The sequence below is a fragment of the Sebastes umbrosus genome, chromosome 15, assembly GCF_015220745.1.
Source record: "Sebastes umbrosus isolate fSebUmb1 chromosome 15, fSebUmb1.pri, whole genome shotgun sequence".
NCBI classification, from domain to species: Eukaryota; Metazoa; Chordata; class Actinopteri; order Perciformes; family Sebastidae; genus Sebastes; species Sebastes umbrosus.
In genome coordinates this window covers 9,842,032-9,861,913 of record NC_051283.1, presented here as the reverse complement: position 1 = coordinate 9,861,913, position 19,882 = coordinate 9,842,032, and the positions used below count along the sequence as shown (strand labels likewise).

The 19,882-nt window shown below is 41.0% G+C and overlaps 1 protein-coding gene across 4 annotated transcripts in view; it reads left to right on the top strand.

Annotated features, from left to right (window-relative positions):
* The window catches only part of adcy2b (adenylate cyclase 2b (brain)), a 66,787-nt gene that overhangs the window by 4,428 nt on the left and 42,477 nt on the right, over positions 1-19,882 (top strand). For all 4 annotated transcript variants that reach the window (XR_005210453.1, XM_037796030.1, XM_037796031.1 and 1 more), the window contains exons 2-4: positions 8,945-9,142; positions 17,394-17,555; positions 19,028-19,177. Coding sequence is in view for 3 of the 4 variants with exons in the window: in XM_037796030.1 (XP_037651958.1) it covers positions 8,945-9,142; positions 17,394-17,555; positions 19,028-19,177 (510 nt within the window). In the remaining variant the exon portion in view is untranslated. The remainder of the gene's footprint in view (positions 1-8,944; positions 9,143-17,393; positions 17,556-19,027; positions 19,178-19,882) is intronic.

Here is a 19,882-nt window from a genome sequence, read left to right as displayed (position 1 = left end):
ACATGTGCATCAGTGGTGCTGTGGTTGAAACAGACTGTGTTTTACCTGTGAGTGAACTGTGCATGGTGCTTGGAGGCTACAGAACGGCCAAAAACTTGCCCAGCTGGTGTGTCCACTGACATGTATACCAACAGGATGAGATCCCAGTGTTGTAGTACTCAGGATCGGTTTTGGTCTCGAGGTCTTGTATTGGAATCGGCCGCAATCAGACGCAATCGGCCAAACTTTGACTAGGTATGCACCGATACCAAAACCGAATCAGATATCGGGCCGATACTGACTCAATAGCTGGATTGGGTACTGTGACAAAGGGGCCGATCTATTGAATCTATATGTATATACTATATACATTACATACTGAAATCTTTATTTCTGTTTAAGTTTTGATCAGTTTGTTGCTGCATTAAAAAGGTTTACACTTGAATTGTAATTCCTGTTAATTTTGAAGATTTTTTTACCAAGTTTTTGGTTACAATGTATTATTTTAATACGGTTCACTAAATTTATATCCAGACTATGTATTTATTTGTTACATTTTGTTTTACAATGTTAGGAAAGCAATGTTAAAGTTAGGCCTGATGTTGCCTTACACATGAATGATCAGTCACTTCCACACAATGAGGCATACAGCTTATTTATTAAACACTGGTATCAGATCGGTACTCTGTACCAGCCAATACCCAAAGCCCATGTATCGGTATCGGGACTGAAAAAGTTGGATCGCTGCATCCCTAATTTGTCTCTGACAAAGAGGACTTGGTATTTTGTTACTAAACTGCCTGTTTATTGTCTGATGTATTTGTTACCATCATTACTTTGATTGCTCATAGAAAACAAAGGAAACTTACCACACATAAAATTCACCTCAGCAATGCCTTTTGATTACAGTATATATGTCAACTAAAGAGCTGAATGAAGAGGAATCTTCATTGGTTTTCTGTGAGTGTTTTTATGGAAATATGGATCTTTCAGATCAGTTTGAGGAGTGCCTCTGGTTTGCAAGTTCCACATATTATCGTAAGTGTGTCATGCAGCGTGGGAATCACACTGGTCTTGGTCTTGACTTGGTCTCAACACCTCAAAGTCTTGTCTCGATACACTGGTCTTGGCTGTGCCTTGGTCTCAGTTTAGTTGGTCTTGACTACAACACTGGACCATCCAGTGTGTTTTGGCGTCAGAGTCTGAATCGTGAGGGGAGAAAATCAGCTTTCTTTAAGCTTTTGGAAGCATTTGATGACAAGACAAGCCCCCCGCCCCCTGCAGCGATTAAGAGCTTGCTCAAGGCCATCACTAAAGTCCTGTTACATTCAATTGAACTCAATAACGGGGTCGTCCCCGGGAGAACATCCACCTAAATCGATTCCTTTACTTCTATATAAGACAAATCAATGGATCTTATTGCCCTGGCCGGTCGATTTAATTCTCCATTCTCTTCTTCTGGGGCTGTAGACTCAGGTTTACAATTACAATCTCCCCTAATAATATCTCATCATTCACACTGTCAACTGAAATCATTTTATCTTTCCAATTTGTTCCTATTAAATAACACAGACCTGTCTGTAGTTATGGGGTTGTTGTTCAGTGAGGCGTGTGTATTTATTGCTGCTGGACGAAGAAGAATGGCAGGAATAAATAGAGGGTAGTTTTGGAGCTGGGTGCCGGGCAGCGGAGGGAGGGGAGGATGTTGTTGTAAGTGTTCTGGTTTTATCAGTGAGCCGGCAGAAACTCAACCAAAGCAGCACTAATGCTCCCAAAATTACTGCCCACTTTTATCTTTCCCCACAGGTCAGGGCTGGAGTGAGTGAATGTGGTGTTTTTAGGACATAGACTCCTCCACCCATACTGTACAGTATGTGTGTGTGTGTGTGTGTGGGTGGGGAGTCTGTTTCTGAGGAAGTCTCTCATTTCCTTCGTAGGCTTATCTACATTTTTATTTAGAGAAAATCATTTGTTCTTTCTTGTTGTCTTGAAGTTGTATTGATTGGAATGTGTATAGGCATGCACATGAGTGTGTGTATTAACAGAAACGGCGGCAGTATGTTAACCTAATGAACACCATTTGACAGTTTAATAGAGATCAATATTAAACCTGCTAATGGAACATTGGAAATTCATGACTGAGATAAAAAAAATTGTTATGATACGTACATGAAACAAAGCAGTGTTTGCCGACCATTTTCACATCACTCTCACTCACCACTTCCAGATGGCCATGTCGTTATTAAACTATCCATGTACTGGAATGATCAGATGAGATGAAGATGAAAAATGAGAAGAACCGTCTGTGTATTTCCTCTTGACTTTACTCGTTGGCTTGCTTTCCCCACGTCCGTTTCTGTTCTCGTGCACTGATTCGCTTAAACTGAACAGCCAATCAGAGTAATTTCTCTCACCGAAGGGCTCCGCCGCCAATTTAACATGCTGAATCGGCCGAAAAAACTCCAACAAGGGGAGACTAGAGTCAGGTCAATTTTATTTGTATAGCCCAATATCACAAATGTGCCTCAGGGAGCTTTACAATCTGTACAGGATACAACATCCTCTGTCCTTCTCATCAGATGAGGAAAAACTTAACCCAAAAAAAACTTTTAACAGGGAAAAAAATGTCCAAACGCCGACTGTCGGCTTGGTGAGTCTCGGCCCTTAAAGGTCAGCCCACCTTAAGCGAGCCTGGGCCTAAATTGTGGCAACCTTCGGGGTTAATCCCCTGCAGTAAACATACTGTGGCAAGCAAGACACGGGAACTTGGCTAGTGTCTTGAGGAATTGTAGCATTTATTCACCGCCAGCCAAGACTGTACGCACATGTTTTTAAAAAACATCTTAAAATACATAATTCCCTGATACTTACACCCAGCAGGGAGTCAACTTAGGGTCGGCGGGCAGCATGCAACTGTTTTTACAAGTACTACTCACCATAAGAGCTAAAGTGACTTTCATGTGTGAAATAGATGGAGTGTCCCTTTAAGGTAGCAAGCTGATTTTAAAATGCCACATGATTGTGATTACAGGATATAGGAGTAACCCCATTTGCTTTGTATTATTTAGTGCTCAATGGGCCTTTAAGCCTTCAAGCTAACATTCAGATTTCCATGAAATTCTTACTATTCATAGAATACCCACTTCCTGAGTTTCACGTGTCATTACCATTTTCCCTTGGCCTTTCTATTTTACTTATTATGTGGCTACTGGGAATCTTTGCTTGTGTGTTTCAAACTGGTTTGATCCACTCAGCAGTGCCAGCGTCCCACAGCTGTGCTCTCTGGCATGGATTATGACCATTTCTTCATACTGTGCTGATGAAGTCCTTCCCTGGGGCGCTGTGATGAATGGATGTAAGGTCACATAGTTGAAGTAACAAAACCTCTCCAGGGCTCAACAATAACTTTCCAGGCATCAGCTTTTGGTTGCCAAAACATGAAAATGTGGTTGCCATTTTTAGTCATCTTGTATTTTGAGTAATTAAAGGTAGTGTGTAGGATTTGGTGGCATCTAGTGGTGTGGTTGCAGATTGCAACCACACCACTAGTCTGCCCGTGTCAGAGTTTTTTCGGCAGATTCAGCATGTTGAATCACCCATCTGTTCGTCGCCGCTAGTTCTTTGATGTTGGGTTGGTGTGTCTGGGCTTTAAAAAAGTGGTAACGTGAGCCACCGAGTGCAAATATATACAAGATACCAGTAGTGCAGCTGTTGTCATGTTCTTCACAGATCCCTCAAAAATGAATTCAGCAAATCACAGGTTGCTTGTTCATCTGTTCTCTCCCTTTCAGATTTTGGTTTTCTGGACCTTTGTGCTGATTCTCACCACAGATCCATTTGCCCTTCAGCATAGAAGTTTTCAATTGTGGGTCCCTGAAGTGACACTAGCATTAACTTGTCCATCATCTCTACTTTCAGAGACAACCTCCAATCTATCTTGATTCTATTTAGTAAGGTGAATCTCCTCTCACATATAGCCGAAGAGATCGCGGTGGGGTGCACGTTCTGCTGTTTGCTGTCCCAATTTTTATGCATCTGTGCCGGCGTCAGCAATGGTACTCTCTCTCTCTTGCTTCACCACTCACTTCCCACATACACACACACTCTACGCACTGGCTCTGCTCCAAATGGCTCTAGAGAGGGACATTCGCGGCACCATAGCTCTCCAACACGCTTGGCACACGGGAGAGGCTTCAGTTAGTTGTAATCTCCTCGCCTCACCGCTAGATACCACCAGATACTACACACCGGACCTTTAAGACGTGGTTGCTATAGGCCAATAATTGGTTGCCAATTTCTCAAAATGGTTGCTAATGGCAACCTGGCAGCCCTGCTGTCATGATCTCTTAAATAGAAATAATCACAATACATAATTAACATGTATTGTATTCTGAAATATTATATATTGAAATGTGAGCAGAACACAATTTACTCATGTTTCAGGACTGATCTAAAACAGTCTAAGGGATATCCATAAGTATTGGAAGAAGTATCAAACTTCCCATTTCATGACAAAAGGTCCCCTATAAAAATGATCAGGATTCCAGATAAGCTACCTATTAGGCTAGTTATAATCATTTCTATCATAATCTTTTAGGTCAAATGCTGGATACTCTGCAACCGTTGACCTTGAGTGTGTTAATGTTCGTCTACACTGCAAACGGAGCACTCAAGTAAAGGTTTCTGGATTATTGATGATTTTCATGACCAAGCTGAGAGCAGATTGACAAAATATACCACGAGTGCTGCTTTATCATGCCGTAAAATATTGAACAGGCACCAATAAATGCAAAGTGCTTATACTATCGTGATTTTAGCACGAGCTTCTGTTCCACCTCTCCCCTTCTCCCTTTCTGGCATAGTGTATTTGGTGTGTTTGTGTCCTTTCACTGCTGAATAATTAGATTACTGCATTTCTCTTTCTGCTGCCGCTGCTGCTGCTATTTCTCCCTGTTCCCGCTTTTTTCTCCCAGTATAATAGCTGGATAAGCCAGACTGGGCTAAAAAGGGAAATAATTGTTCTGGATGACAATGCAGTATATTATGGCAGGCAGGCACAATTCCCTCCCTCTATGCCATGTCGAGGGAAGTGGCTTTAAATGGTTTCAAAAGGGTTTTAACAGGATTAAATAGCCCACAATCACAAATGTGCAAAGTGCAGATGCTTCTTTTTTTCTCTTACCACAAATAAGTGAAGTGGTGAGAGAGCAGCTTCCTCCCTCTCTAACCTGCAGCTGTTTGGTTGTGTGGGAGCATACAGTTTGTGCAAAATGTGTTTTGATGCCAAAGGATTGGACTTTGTCACTGTTGTCCACTCAGGTACCCCTCTGGTGTTTGCAGTCTTGCTCACATCCTCATTGGGATTCAATCTGCGCTCCAGACTGACTGTATAGCTGGCGTTGCGTCAGCAGCAGTCAGATCCCATGGGATCCCCTCGCCAGCCCCTGACTCATACTACCTCTGCTACATCGTGCTGCTACACTAATACACAGCAAAATGCTCTCTTCCTGCTTTTGCTCTCTGGCCAAGTAGCTTCTGCTCTTCTCAACAAGCAGCTCGGGTCGATAAACTGTCAAATCAGCCACAAATTCAAGGTTGAATCGGTGGCATCTTTTCATTCTGTTACATAAAAACTGCTCCAGTGAATTGCATGTTGCAGCGAATCAAAACACATTTTTTATGCCCACACTGGTGTTCATTTTACTGTAAAATCGGTGACATCTAATCTCACAGAGGCTTGCTAATTTAACATTTCCAGCCACTGGACCTGTCAGTGTAATCACAGACTTTGGAATAACTTAAAAATGGTTTTACGTGGGTGTCGGGTAGGATCAAGTCTGTGAAAGCGTGCTTTCAGTCCTCTCTTTGAGCAAATGATGGTGAGCTTGCTGCTGTTCCATAATTTACGCAGCCTGAATAGAGCAAAAAGGACCTAGAGAGTACTTTATTCTTACACTGACCACATTTGCATTTGCATAGTAAAGTATTTTTCAGTCAAAATCAGAAGAGGTACTTTCGCCACAGAGTGTATAATTATGTTGTCATGTGGACATGCAGAGGTCAGGGACAGGTCAAAAGGATGAAAGTGCTAGGGAGGATGAAGACATTTGGAGGAATGGAACCCAACTGGTCGAGGCAGATGGCCGCCCACCCAGAGCCTGGTACTACTCAAGGTTTTCTGCCTGTTAAAAGGGAGTTTTTCCTCGCCATTATCGACAAGTGTTTGCTTGAATTGTTGAGTGTCGTTAAATAATATTATAAAGAGTACGGTCTAGACCTGCTCTGTATGAAAAGTGCCCTGAGATGACTTCTGTTATGATTTGGCACTATATAAATACAACTGAATTGAAAGGTTCTGCAGTCTCCTCCTGTCAACACTAATAATGTATTCTCATGTACTCACATGACGCAAATAAATCTTACTTACCTGAAGCTTACCAGATATCTGCACCAGCTCTGGTTCATAATTTTGCAGCCACATTTCATTGACCCACAAACTATCCGTCCTTCCATGAAAGTTTGGTAAAAATATTCAACATGTTCTCATCAGTGTTAATTTTGTTAACGAAAACTGTTACAGAATATGTTTGTCAACGACCTTTTTTGCCATGACTAAGACGAGACGGCACCGACGTCATTAAACACTAACAGTGACAATAGCAAACATAGAATATCGTTGACGAAAAAAAATATGAGGCTAAAATATAGTTTAAAAACATAAAAACTTTTGACACCTTCCACCTTTTCTTCCGCTCTCTCTGTCTCAAACACGGTTTGCGGTCGGGGTTGAGTTTGGGTTTGGGTGGTTGAGTAACACATATTTTTACCTGTTGGGTGGGCGGATTGGCTCTCATAACGGACTGGTGGGTGCGACTGAACCTCGCATCAGTAATGAGCTTAGTCAGGAAGACTTGAACTAACTGCAAAGCTGCATTCTTAGTCATTCAACCTGTGTTTTTCATCAGATAATGATAAGATAGAATTTTATGTGAAATCAGTTTGACTGAAATGACAGAAATGTTCAATATAATCTGATGACTAAACAAGACTAAGATTAAATAAAAAAATAAAAAATAGCTGACAAAAGAGAGAAAACCTTTTTTGACTAAAATCGAATGACTTTTCGGTGACTAAAACTCGACTAAAACGTTTTGAGGTGTCGTCGACGAAAACTAAACTATGGAGGATAAAATTATTAAAATGTGACTAAAACTGATAAGCATTTTCATCTTAAGACTAAATCTAAAAACGCTGCCAAAATGAATACTGATTCTAATCTCAACTCGTCACATAACGCTGTCATGCTCCTTGGCGTCACTTTAGGTTTAGGCAACAAAACCGCAAAGTTAGGTTTAGGAAAAAACTGCATGGTTGGGCTTAAAATGACTACGTTTGTAAAGTGAACAGGAAAAACTGAACATTGTGAACAAGGGGCACAAACAACAGCTGATTGTAACATGAAAGTGAAACTTAACGTACGGGACAGGAACAGCAGTCTCCTGGATGAAAGCCTTGTGTTGTTGGACCCATCCCCTAGCCCTCCAACCCGCCCGGTGTGTCTCTTTTCACTCTTTAAACAGCGTCACTGTGAGCGTTTACTGTTGCCACCAATAAAATTTATATTGTAGTTAATGGAAAGCCCAGTGCGTGTCATACTGGTGCTAAAGTGTGCCTTGTGCGGTGGTATCACACGCCGAGAGACTTGACAAAGCGTCAGTATGATTGTGACTGATCCTGACATCCTCCTAAACTGTAAACATGACAAAGTGAGAATGAAGAGGAAGAGGCTGTAGAGGATGAGGAGGTGGGTGAGGGAGGTCTGGTCGGAGTCAAAGAGAGAGATACTGTATATTGTGTGTATGTGTCTGAGTTTGTGTTGACAGCTTCTAAATGCTGACTTTGACAGTGTGAGCGCAGAAGTGATGCTGTAGCACATTCTCTGGGCTCAGACTGTCTGTCTGCCCAACTGTGTGCCGTCTGTTCATCAGTTTCTGTGTGTGTGTGTGTGTGTGTGTGTGTGTGTCATGTTGTACCTCTATCCTTATGAGGACTGAATGTCCTCATTAGGACACGAAAATAGGGTGAATTCTCCTAAAGTATACACATTTTTGTGTTATTTTGACGTGGTTTGTTGGGTTTAAAGGTGCTCTGTACGATATCCAGATAATTAATATAGCAGCAAACAACTATACGCTATGTAAAGATATAGAGGAGTAATGTCTACCTGAGCAGAGAATGAAGTCACTCTCCCTATTTTAATCTGAGCTTCTCCTCGCTTTTTTTGACATAGCAGGGCGGCCGTGCGTGTCTTTTAGTACATGTTCGTTGCGGAAATTTGCGCGCACCCTCCGGTTCCCCTCAGATAAACACCGTCAGCACTGTTTTGCCGTTGTTTTCATCGCTATCACCGTTAGCTTGGAGCCGCCGGCTCAGCCATAGCCATGTTGAGTCGTGCGGAGGCAATAGAAATGCTCCTAATCTCACATTTAGCACCTTTATAGGGGTAGTTTAGGTGATTCAAGGTGGGGTAGGGTGAGGTACTTATCCATAGTAGTTGTATTACATACAGCTTGGAAAAACAGACAGGAGTACCGACAAGGACGGCACTGAAAAGAAAGGCTTATTTCTGCCGTCCACAGCACGGTATTGCTTTACTCCGGCGCCGGTGGTCCAGTCTGGTAAGAAGTACCTCATACAACCCCACTTCAAAACACCCGAACTATCCCTTTAAGGTTAAAGGAAAGTTTTGGGTCAACCTGATCTATAATAAGTATGGTCCTCCATGCTCACATTGTTTTCAGTTTATTAATACAAATTGTAAATGTGTGTGTGAGTGCCCTACTGAAAATGCAAACAGGAAGTCAGTGTGTTGCCAGATTATGTTCAACTCTGAACCTGAAACTGTATGAATCAATATTTGTTTCTCTCTCTCTCTCTCTCTCTCTCTCTCTCTCTCTCTCTCCAGAATACAGAGGACCACTTGACGTTCTTGATCACGGTTCCCGCTGCTCTCTTCCTCTTCCTGTCCATCTTCATCCTTGTCTGCATCGAGTCGGTCTTCAAGCGGATGCTCCGCCTCTTCTCTCTCCTTATATGGGCCTGTCTGGTCACCATGGGTTACCTGTTCATGTTCTCAGGAGGGATACTCAGCCCCTGGGACCAGGTAGATACATCTGTGTGTTTTATTTGTGTGTGTATCTGGACGTGTGTCATGCAGATGCATCTGTGGGCATGGTTATACCTACTGTATATACAACTGCATTTCTGGTTGCACTGAGTGGAGGTGCAATCAATTTGCTCCACCTCCCTTCTGTTGCCACGCCTGTCAAGTTTTCTGTTCTGTTTTCTGCACGGCACATTATGCAGTTCACACTGATAACGGTGGCAGATTTACCACTCGAAGTTCTTAGTCATGTCTGAAACACTGGGCTCTTGATTTCAGACAGAGGCAGACAAAAGCTGGCTTCTCATTTCCAGCTGGTGGCCGTTGATTTTGCCGGATGAAATGACAACTGTTGCTAGCTGATTTTATCAGCTAATCAGCTAATTAAGCTTTTTGAGTTGGTGGAAAACACTGTCTGTTGTTAATTGATTTCCAATAATAAATATATACATACATTTGCATAAAACAAGCACATTTGCCCACTCCCATGTTGATAAGAGTATTAAATACTTGACAAATCTCCCTTTAAGGTACATTTTGAACAGATACAAAATGTGTGATTAATTTGATTAATCACGATTAATCATGGACAATCATGCAATTAATTGCGATTAAATATTTCAATCGATTGACAGTCCTAGTTTTAAAACCAAAACGTATTAGTGTGGATGTAGCCTTAGCTACAAGCGCTCAATTTATATATACAGCAGAGTTTTTCTAATAGCGGATCACGCTTTAAACGTCAGTATTGCAGTTGATCACGGTCATTTAATTATGGGAAGACAAAATCGTGATCGATTAATATTCGATTAATTGTGCAGCCCTGCTCCAGCTATTTATTATTACACTCCCATGAAGTTTGGGGAACTCACAAGAAACAGATTAAAACAGGAATGGTTGAATTGGAATCAGCAGGGATATCCAGACTTTTAATGTCTATGACTCAATCTCTAAAAACACTGGAGCCTCCGTGCACGCAATAGCATCTTTTCATTAGACTCTCCCTGCCTGGTAAATAACCCACTGAAGCAAACAGGAAATGAATACATGACTAAGAATAACCAACCTTAATAATTAAAGTCTGACTGTTGACACATGCATATGTGCTCAGGAGTGTTCTTGTAATTGCACACGTGTGAACATGTGAGTTTTTACTCATCTGTCCGTCAGTTTAGGTGTGCCTTTGTGTATGCATGCATGATTGTGTGTGTGTGTGTGTGTGTGTGTGTGTGCAGTCGAAAATGAAGAATTAATTCCACTTGTGACAAGTGTTAATGAGGCCTGATGAGAGCTGGAGGTGAGCAGATCAGCAGACAGACACATTAGTTTTCAGCGGCAGACTCCTTCTCGCTCTGTCTCAGGAATCCTATTTTCTCAATCTAGCGCCCTGTCCCCCTCTATTCATCAAAGCCCATTTTTCTCTCCCCAGCTCCTCCACCTGCTTCCTCCTCTGCTGTTAACATCCCCCTCCAGGCACCCCACCATGCCCAAATTTCATCTCTCCCCTCTTTCCTCCCCCTCACTCCTTCCCTCCCTCCTCTGGGGTAGAGATATTTTTATCATCAGCCACCTGTGAGAGCATAATCATTCTGCATTATTAATCATTCTATTCTGCTCCCATGACTCTCCCACTTACACTCCCCACCATCTATCTATCTATCTATCTATCCATCTATCCATCTATCCATCTATCCATCTATCCATCTATCTATCTATCCATCTATCCATCTATCCATCTATCTATCTTTTTTAATGTCTATCTAGTTTAGTAGTGGTTGGTATGTTCATTTATTTAGAGATTTGTAAATACAGTGTTTTTTGTACTTGTTTTTGTGTGAGTGATGCAGGTTCTTTGTAATTAATGAAAATTGATGCTGCAACAACGCAATTTCCCTTCGGGGAACAGTGAAGTCAATCTATCTAGCTATTATCACGATACGATATTTTCACGATACAGTATTTTTAAGATCCGATATTATCACGATACTTAAGTCACGATACGATCTTATTGCGATTTTAAACATGTTGCGATATGCTGAGTGATGCGATAAGATATATTGCGATATATTACCTTTTTTCAACTGCAAATTATGCAGTCTGTCAACATCTGTTTGATCTAATAAGATACAGTTTTCACTCTGTTCATCTCAGAGTTTTCATTCACATATCTTGAGGTGAAAGGTCAAGGGACCCCTTTACAAATGACCTTGCCAGTTTTTCTTCACCAAAACTTAAAGTAAATTTGAAACTAACATGACGCATGGTTGGTACGAATCGATGTCTTAGGTTTTTTTCGTTTCATATGATACCATACCTTCACTAGGCCATTACAACTTCTGAAAGACAGAATAGTGGCTGGGTTGTCAAGTGGTTAATAGTTTATATAATAAAAGATCGATACTTGATGTCCGTGTATTGATACAATATTGCCACACAAAATATTGCGATTCTATGCTGTATAGATTTTTCCCCCACCCCTACTATCCATCTATCTATCCATCCATCCATCCATCCATCCATCCATTCCTCTGCCACTTTTAGTTCATGAGAAGAAAGAAATAAAGACAGAAAGAAAGGAAAAAAACAAAATATCAGGTGAAAAGAGAACAGCTGGATTTTGCTGCCCACTCTCAGTGGTTTGGATTGATTGTGATTACTGAGAGAACACCATGTCTGGTGGAGCACACAGAGCTAATAACAGTGAAGGCCTGAAAGAGAGCGAAAGAGAATGAGAGAGAGAGAGAGAGATAAAGAGAAGCTGGTGCTCTGCTCGGTCATTCACTTTCAACCCTTCCTCACCCCAAACATGCTTGCCTGCTCACCCTCTTTCTGTACAAATACAAAAAAATGTCCTGTCCAAATAGAGCACAAGCTATGTCTGCCACCATCTAGCTGCATTTACCCCGTTAGTCTGGGCTTTATTCAATTTCTGAAGGCCACGGCTCTTTCCAGAGGGCAGATTGAACATGGCTGCCACACCTGGTACCCCAGAATCAACACGCATTCACATTGACCTGCGTCTGAGTGTGTTTATGTTGGCACATACTTGCAAAAGACGAGGGTGCTTGCATCCAAAAATGCTGCCTAGATTCTTGCGTTTCATAAAGTGAGCAAAACATTTTTGATGTGGAAATTCAAGCATGTCTGTGTGTGTGTGTGTGTGCGTGTGTGTGTGCGCGTGCGTGTGTGCGTGTGTGTTGAGGCAAACACAGAGGAGGATTGTGGGCTCGGAACAAGAGAGAATAAAAAAAAGTAATCGAAGTAGCTGAAGTAAGATGATGCCTGCAGCTCCCATGTAGAGGTGTTTGAGGGTGTATTAGGATTCAGGCCAGCGGAGTGCGGTGGAGATAGAGAGCGTGTCTGGCTTCAGGTGACGCACCTGAGATTGGACTGCCGTTCTCGATTCCCACAGCAGCCCAAACACACTGGACGTCACACACTCCGACTGCCCTCCGAGGTGGGAGTTCAGGGTTAAGCGTTGAAGGTTATGGCAAAATATACAGGACCTTCAAAACCACCACATCTGCTCCGACGTCAGACTCCTTCCCCGTTGGTTCCCCTAGCAACAGAAAAGCCTACACAAAACACCTCTCTCTCTGCTCCCTGTGTTCAGGTCTTCTTTTAGAAGGAACTCGGTCAACCAAACAATCACTTATATCCAATGTTCTAGTTATATTTTTGCTTGATAAAACACTACATGTCAGTGAGAGGTGTAATAATCTCCTTGTAACGCTTCACCAAGTAACCCGTCACTGCAAATCATGTTTATAATGTTGATGTCTATCACTTGCTCAAATGAAGGAAAGGACTTAGAAATGTAAGACAAAAGGATTTCAATTAACATATTTAGATATATACCGTATATATGCATATGTATAGTAACATACAGTGGTGGAGGAAGTAGTGAGATCCTTTATTTGCTTCAGTAAAAGCACTAATACCACAGTGTAAAAATACTCTGTTATGAGTAAAAGTCCTGCATTGAAAGGAAAATGCACTAATAGTATTAAAAGTAAAAGTACTCCATGCAGAAAAATGTCCCCTGTGACTGTTATACATATATAAATACATATAATATATATATACATTATACATTATACATATAATATATTCTATCATTAGATTATTATTATTCATGCATTAATGTAAAAGCAGGATTTTAATTTTGTAACTAAAGGGAGATTTGTCAAGTATTTAATACTCTTATCAACATGGGAGTGGGCAAATATGCTGCTTTATGCAAATGTATGTATATATTTGTAATTGGAAAAAGATAAACAACACAAAACAATGACAAATATTGTCCAGAAACCCTCACAGGTACTGCATTTAGCATAAAAAAATACGCTCAAATCATAACATGGCAAACTCAATCCCAACAGGCAACAACAGCTGTCAGTGTGTCAGTGTGCTGACTTGACTATGACTTGACCAAAACTGCATGTGATTATCATAAAGTGGGCATGTCTGTAAAGGGGAGACTCGTGGGTACCCATAGAACCCATTTTCATTCATATATCTTGAGGTCAGAGGTCAAGGGACCCCTTTGAAAATGGCCATGCCAGTTTTTCCTCACCAGCATTTAGGGTATATTTGGGGCATTATTTAGCTTAACACTAGCGTTAAAACTGAGCCCGCTAACTCTTCATATGTTTTCTGTGCAACAATCTAAATTTGTAATGTAACTAAAGCCGTCAGATGAATGTAGTGGAGTAAAAAGTGCAATATTTCCCTCAGAAATGTGATGGAGTAGAAGTATTAAATGGAAAAGACTCAAGTAAAGTACAAGAATCTCAAAATTGTACTGAAGTACAGCACTCAAGTAAATGTGCTTAGTTACATTCCGTGATAACATTGGACACATTGGGGTCCCACCTCGATCAATTTCAGTCAGGGTTTGTTTTTAGCAAATCTGACTCAAGCTGTCACCGTCAGTAGATTCCTGTTTGCAGACCGACTCTCTGAACCTGACAGACAGGAAATAAACAGACAGACAGGACGTTCATAGTTCAGCTCGTGTCCCAGTTCAAACTGTGACCTGTTTTGCCCTGGTCACCACCAAATCCACCACAACAGGAAGGGGTGGACTATCAGCAGGGGAAGTGGGCGGGGACGAAGCAGAAGGTTAAGGCAAAAGGTATCAATGAGCATCACAGGAGGAAACACACATCTACACGTATGAACATCACACAGGAACATGCACACACGCATTGCTAAAGTCAGAGCAGATGGGAGGTCAGAGTTAGAGGCTTTGATGGGAACCTCGAAAGAGAGAGGACTAAATACAGTAAACAAGCAGGAAACTCCATCTAAATGTTTCCCACAGTAAAGTACTACAGTCGTATATTCATTCCCATATGGAAGGACATTTTTGAAATGTATTATACTTCAGTATTTTTGTGATTTTCTGATGTGCTGTGTTTTGTTTTTTAAGACGAGGCACTGCAGACAAAAACATTGTTTTCCATACAGAGATTTTGGGCTATTTTGCTTCCATAACATGTCTTCTTTCAGACTAGTGGAAAGAAAACAAAAATATATTTATTTTACTACATTTTTTCTCATTGTGTCTGTAGATTTCTCCTAAAATCACCAAATGTTAGCATTAGATAATGCCTCATTTGCATGATAAACATACAATTTCAGAAAACTGACAATACAAAAAACAATTGTCTTAATGTTAGTAATCAACTGGGGAAGTTTCATGGTGATATCTTTTTCTTAAATGTTTTTACTCTGTTCACCTGTAGTGTGTTGCAAAATTGATGGAATTTTACAATCCATATCTTTAAAGGCCGTTTTCTCAAAATGAGTTTTTTCTCAGACTCTGAGCCAGAAATCTTCACTTCAGTAGTACTTACACACACCAAACTTTACAGTTTCATTCCTATCTATATTCTGAAGTTTTTTAACAGAGGGGTTTGTTCATATGTCATTCATAGCCTGATTTATACAGCATTTCATTCATAAAAACATGGCGAAAATCGTTTTTTTTTCTGATTTATGAAGCGATAAAAGGAGAAAATTCTCAAATTCCCTCAATCAAAAAAATTGTCTCTAATATGTAAACAAAATGAAACAATAATTTTTAACCTGGCTTTTTCCAATGTTTCAGATTTCTTTCACATTTAATAGGATAATGCTTCATTTGCATGTTGAAACATAAGAAATCTTTGAAGTCGGCCTGTCAATCGATTTTAAATATTTAATCGTGATTTATCGCATGATTGTCCATGATTAATCGCAAATTAATCGCACCTTTTTTATCTGTTCAAAATGTACCTTAAAAGGAGATTTGTCAAGTGTTTAACACTCTTATCAACATGGGTGTGGGCAAATATGCTGCTTTATGCAAACGTACCTATATATTTATTATTGGAAATCAATTAACAAAAGAAAACAATGACAAATATTATCCAGAAACCCTCACAGGTACTGCATTTAGCATAAAGAAATATGCTCAAATCATAACATGGCAAACTGCAGCCCAACAGGCAACAACAGCTGTCAGTGTGTCAGTGTGCTGACTTGACTATGACTTGCCCCAAACTGCATGTGATTATCATAAAGTGGGCATGTCTGTAAAGGGGAGACTCCTGGGTACTCATAGAACCCATTTGCATTCACATATCTTGAAGTCAAAAGTCAAGGGACCCCTTTGGAAATGGACATGCCAGTTTTTCATTGCCAAAATGTAGCGTAAGTTTGCAGTGTTATTTAACCTCCTTCCCAACAAGCTAGTATGACATGGTTGGTACCAATGGATTTATTAGGTTTTTCTAGTTTCATGTGATACCAGTGTCATAACTAAGCCCGCAACAACCTCCGAAAGAACGATTGCGTTAATATGTTAAAGAAATTAGTGGCGTTAAAACAATTTTGCGTTAACGTATCAATACCGCATTAACTTTGACAGCCCTAATTTAAAGTAATCAACTTGGGAGGTTTCATGGTGATATCTATTAGTTAAAACACCTATAGTGTCTCCCTTTAAGGCAGGATTTTGTTTTTTTGGAATGCTTGGTTGAGCAGCCCACTCATCTCTTCATAATTTGTCATAAGATCAGCAGTTTATCATTTGATCTTTTTGTGAAGAACAGTGGGCGGCCCACTAAAAGTGTATTCTGTATTTAGGCAAAAAGCAGACAAAGAGGGAGGATAGAGAACAGAAATTACAGATATTTTTGTGATCTATATTTGGGCATTGCTGTGTTCTTTTTTCGCATTACTGCAGTACTTATATGACCGTGCATATCTCTGCTTGACCTATGATGTTTTTAATTTCAAGGAATGCATTTACTGTCCACTATGATAACAGTTCTGTAAATCAGATAATGGTTATTATAGCTGAAGCATGATGTTGTTGAAAGTTTTTTTTTGCCTGCATATTTCTCTGAAGCAGTAGCTGAATTGTGTAATTTTTACTTAGATTGATAGACTGACAAAGTAGGGCTGTCAACGGAACTTTGTTTAACGCCACTAATTTCTTTAACGCATTAACGCAACTTCTGATTTTTAGGTTGTAGCGGGCTCAGTTTTAAAGCTAGAGTGAAGATACTGGTATCATATGAAACTAGAAAACCTAAGGAATCCATTGGTATTGGTGAAGGAGGCCAATAGCTTACAAACTTACACTAAATTTCGGCGAGGAAAAACTTGCATGGCCATTTTCAAAGGGGTCCCTTGTCCTCTGACCTCAAGATATGTGAATGAAAATGGGTTCTATGGGTACCCAAGAGTCTCCCTTTACAGACATGCCCACTTTATGATAATCACATGCAGTTTGAGGCAAGTCATAGTCAAGTCAGCACACTGACACACCGACAGCTGTTGTTGCCTGTTGGGCTGCAGTTTGCCATGTTATGATTTGAGCATACTTTTTATGTTAAATGCAGTACCTGTGAGGGTTTCTGGACAATATTTGTCATTGTTTTGTGTTGTTAATTGATTTCCAATAATAAATATATACATACATTTGCATAAAGCAGCATATTTGCCCACTCCCATGTTGATAAGAGTATTAAATACTTGACAACACTTTGAACAGATAAAAACTGACCAATTAGCAATTCATCGCGATTAATTATGGCCAATCATGCGATCAATCACAATTACAAATTTTAATCGATTGACAGTCTATACTACAAAGTTGAAAAAAATGTAACAAAAGTCATCATCAAGAGCTTTGAACAGATCTGGTTTATTTTAGACAAATGCGCCCCTTTCCCTGTTGACATCTTCCTCTTTCCAGGTGTCCTTCTTCCTGTTCATCGTGTTCGTCGTCTACACCATGCTGCCCTTCTCCATGAGAGGGGCCATTATCGCCAGCGCCGTCACCTGCTTCTCGCACACTGTCACCCTCAGCATCTGTCTGGCCTCCACCGCCACAGAACTGGAGCCACTAGTCTGGCAGGTAAGACAGATCATTTGTTCACGTTAACTGCTGAAATCTACGATTAACACAACATCCTGTTTTGGTTTCCTGTTGGCCTGAAAATGATTGCTTCACTGCGCTATTAGCCACGGCACAGGGGTTAGTCAAAACGAAATTGGTAAGGCTGTTTCATGCACGATTAAAAATGATGAGGTGCAACATTTTAATAAGACCTGGGTTGTAAAACAGTGAACCCATCCTGTATCGTGGTGACACGGCTCATTCAGTAAAGCACCAGGGTCAAATTAACTGCCTCCTAATGTGCAGTTCTTAAAATACTGGTTCTAAATGAACATACTGTTGATACAGTAGCACAAGAAAGTCTCACCACAAAACAGAAACCTCATAATGCTTCTGTTAATACACCACAAACATCACAGACCAATAAGACAAGTATAAAATCTATACAGAAATATGGCAGATATCACTTACGCCCGGGCCAGACTGGGCACGTCAGCAGCGCGTGGCGGCTGAGAACTGATGCGTCTGTCATGCGTGTGGTGTCCACACTGGCAGCGTTTCTGCTGCGGCGCTGTTGCTGCCTTTCATAATGGCCATTTCATTTCATTATAAATGTCATTTATATTTATTTTGGAGAGAAAAAAATTAAGAAGCGTGTGCTCATTTGTAAATAATAGTAATAATCCACAATTAAAACCGGGTACTTTATTCATTCATGGAGCTGTGCAAGTCACTGCATTGTCTACAACACTGTCCTGTAGGAAGTGTTGACTTAAAAAAAATCTTTACTTTTTTCATGTCTGTGACTTATTCTACAGATACAGACATTGACACTGTAGTAATGTTGCTGGTATGATGTCAATATACTGTCAAAAGATCACTTTCACTGTCTATTTTTGCCGCGAACCGCGCGAATAGGCAAGACCTCCAATCTCTCACAGGCTGCTCTAACCTGTTAACATGGACGCTGAAATAAAAAAGAACAGGTTCCGCAGACGTCACGCGCTGCTGATGTTCCCAGTGTGGCCCAGGGCTTAAAGTAGATAGATAAAATAGAACTGATTTTGCTTCACATGCATGTCTGAGGCTGACACACACACACACACACACACACTGACTCTTTCTAATCAACCATCAAAGTAAACACCCTGATAACACTCAAATCACGATGGTCTCTCTCTAACGCATATATACACAGTGGAAAACCACACCACAATAAAACATGCGTGGAGACACTCATTGCCCTTGGATACAGCACCAAGGATAACCTATTGATATGCAAGGCCACATTTTAAAGAGCTTGAAGTTGACACAGAGGTGGAAAAGCGCAGTCGAAGTGCGTGTTCTGGCCTGGTTTTACGAGGTAATAATGTAGGCTTAAGTGGAAGGAGGTAGATAGCGGGGGAAATTACACATACAGGCATATCTGGAACATGTGTCAACTCCTAGCATTATTTTAATGCCTTATTCTTTGTGTGTGTATGTGGCAGATCTTAGCCAACGTGATCATCTTCACCTGTGGTAACTTGGCCGGGGCGTACCACAAACACCTGATGGACCTGGCTCTCAAACAGACCTACCAAGACACCTGCAACTGCATCAAGTCCCCCATTAAACTGGAGTTTGAGAAGCACCAACAGGTACACACACACACACACACACACACACACACACACAAAAAGATAGATTTGAAATGAACGACTGATAAAAGCTCTGGTTTCTGGGGATGCTTGTGATACATTAAAGTTAGTGCTCCTGCTTTTATACATTTTACTGCTGTGTAAAATGTTTCAATACAAAATTACAAAATGTAACAACAGCGGAGGAAAGCCCGTTGCTATCGCCAGATGAGGGACAACTTTGCTCAGCTTGTTTTCTGGAAGCAGTGTGGCGGTGAAGCTTTACGCCCCCGCTGACGTAGGTTCTGTTGTCGCCATAACAACTAACAACAATTGCAATTTTCTTTGCACAAGTCATATTAGGCTCGTTCAAGATGAGCCAGGCCTGCGCAGAATCGATCACCGCTGATCGCCGCGCAATGCATGCCGGTTAGATTTGTGTCCGACTTGATGCCGACTCGCTCTGACGTCATGCACACGTGGGCAACGATAACCTCACGAGATCGAGGTGGCCGCAGTTTTTAGAGCCCGGCGCCGCAGTTGCTCTCCACCGACTGCAAGACCCAAGGCATTGTGGGAAACGCCTGGCTCGCGCCTGATCAAAGAGCTCATTGGCTCTTAGTTTGACAGCAAACACCACGTGTAGTAGAAAGTCACAACTTTCTGCGTAATTGTAATATTGAACACTAGATTGTATTAGTCTCATGTTGTGCAATGAAGGTTTCA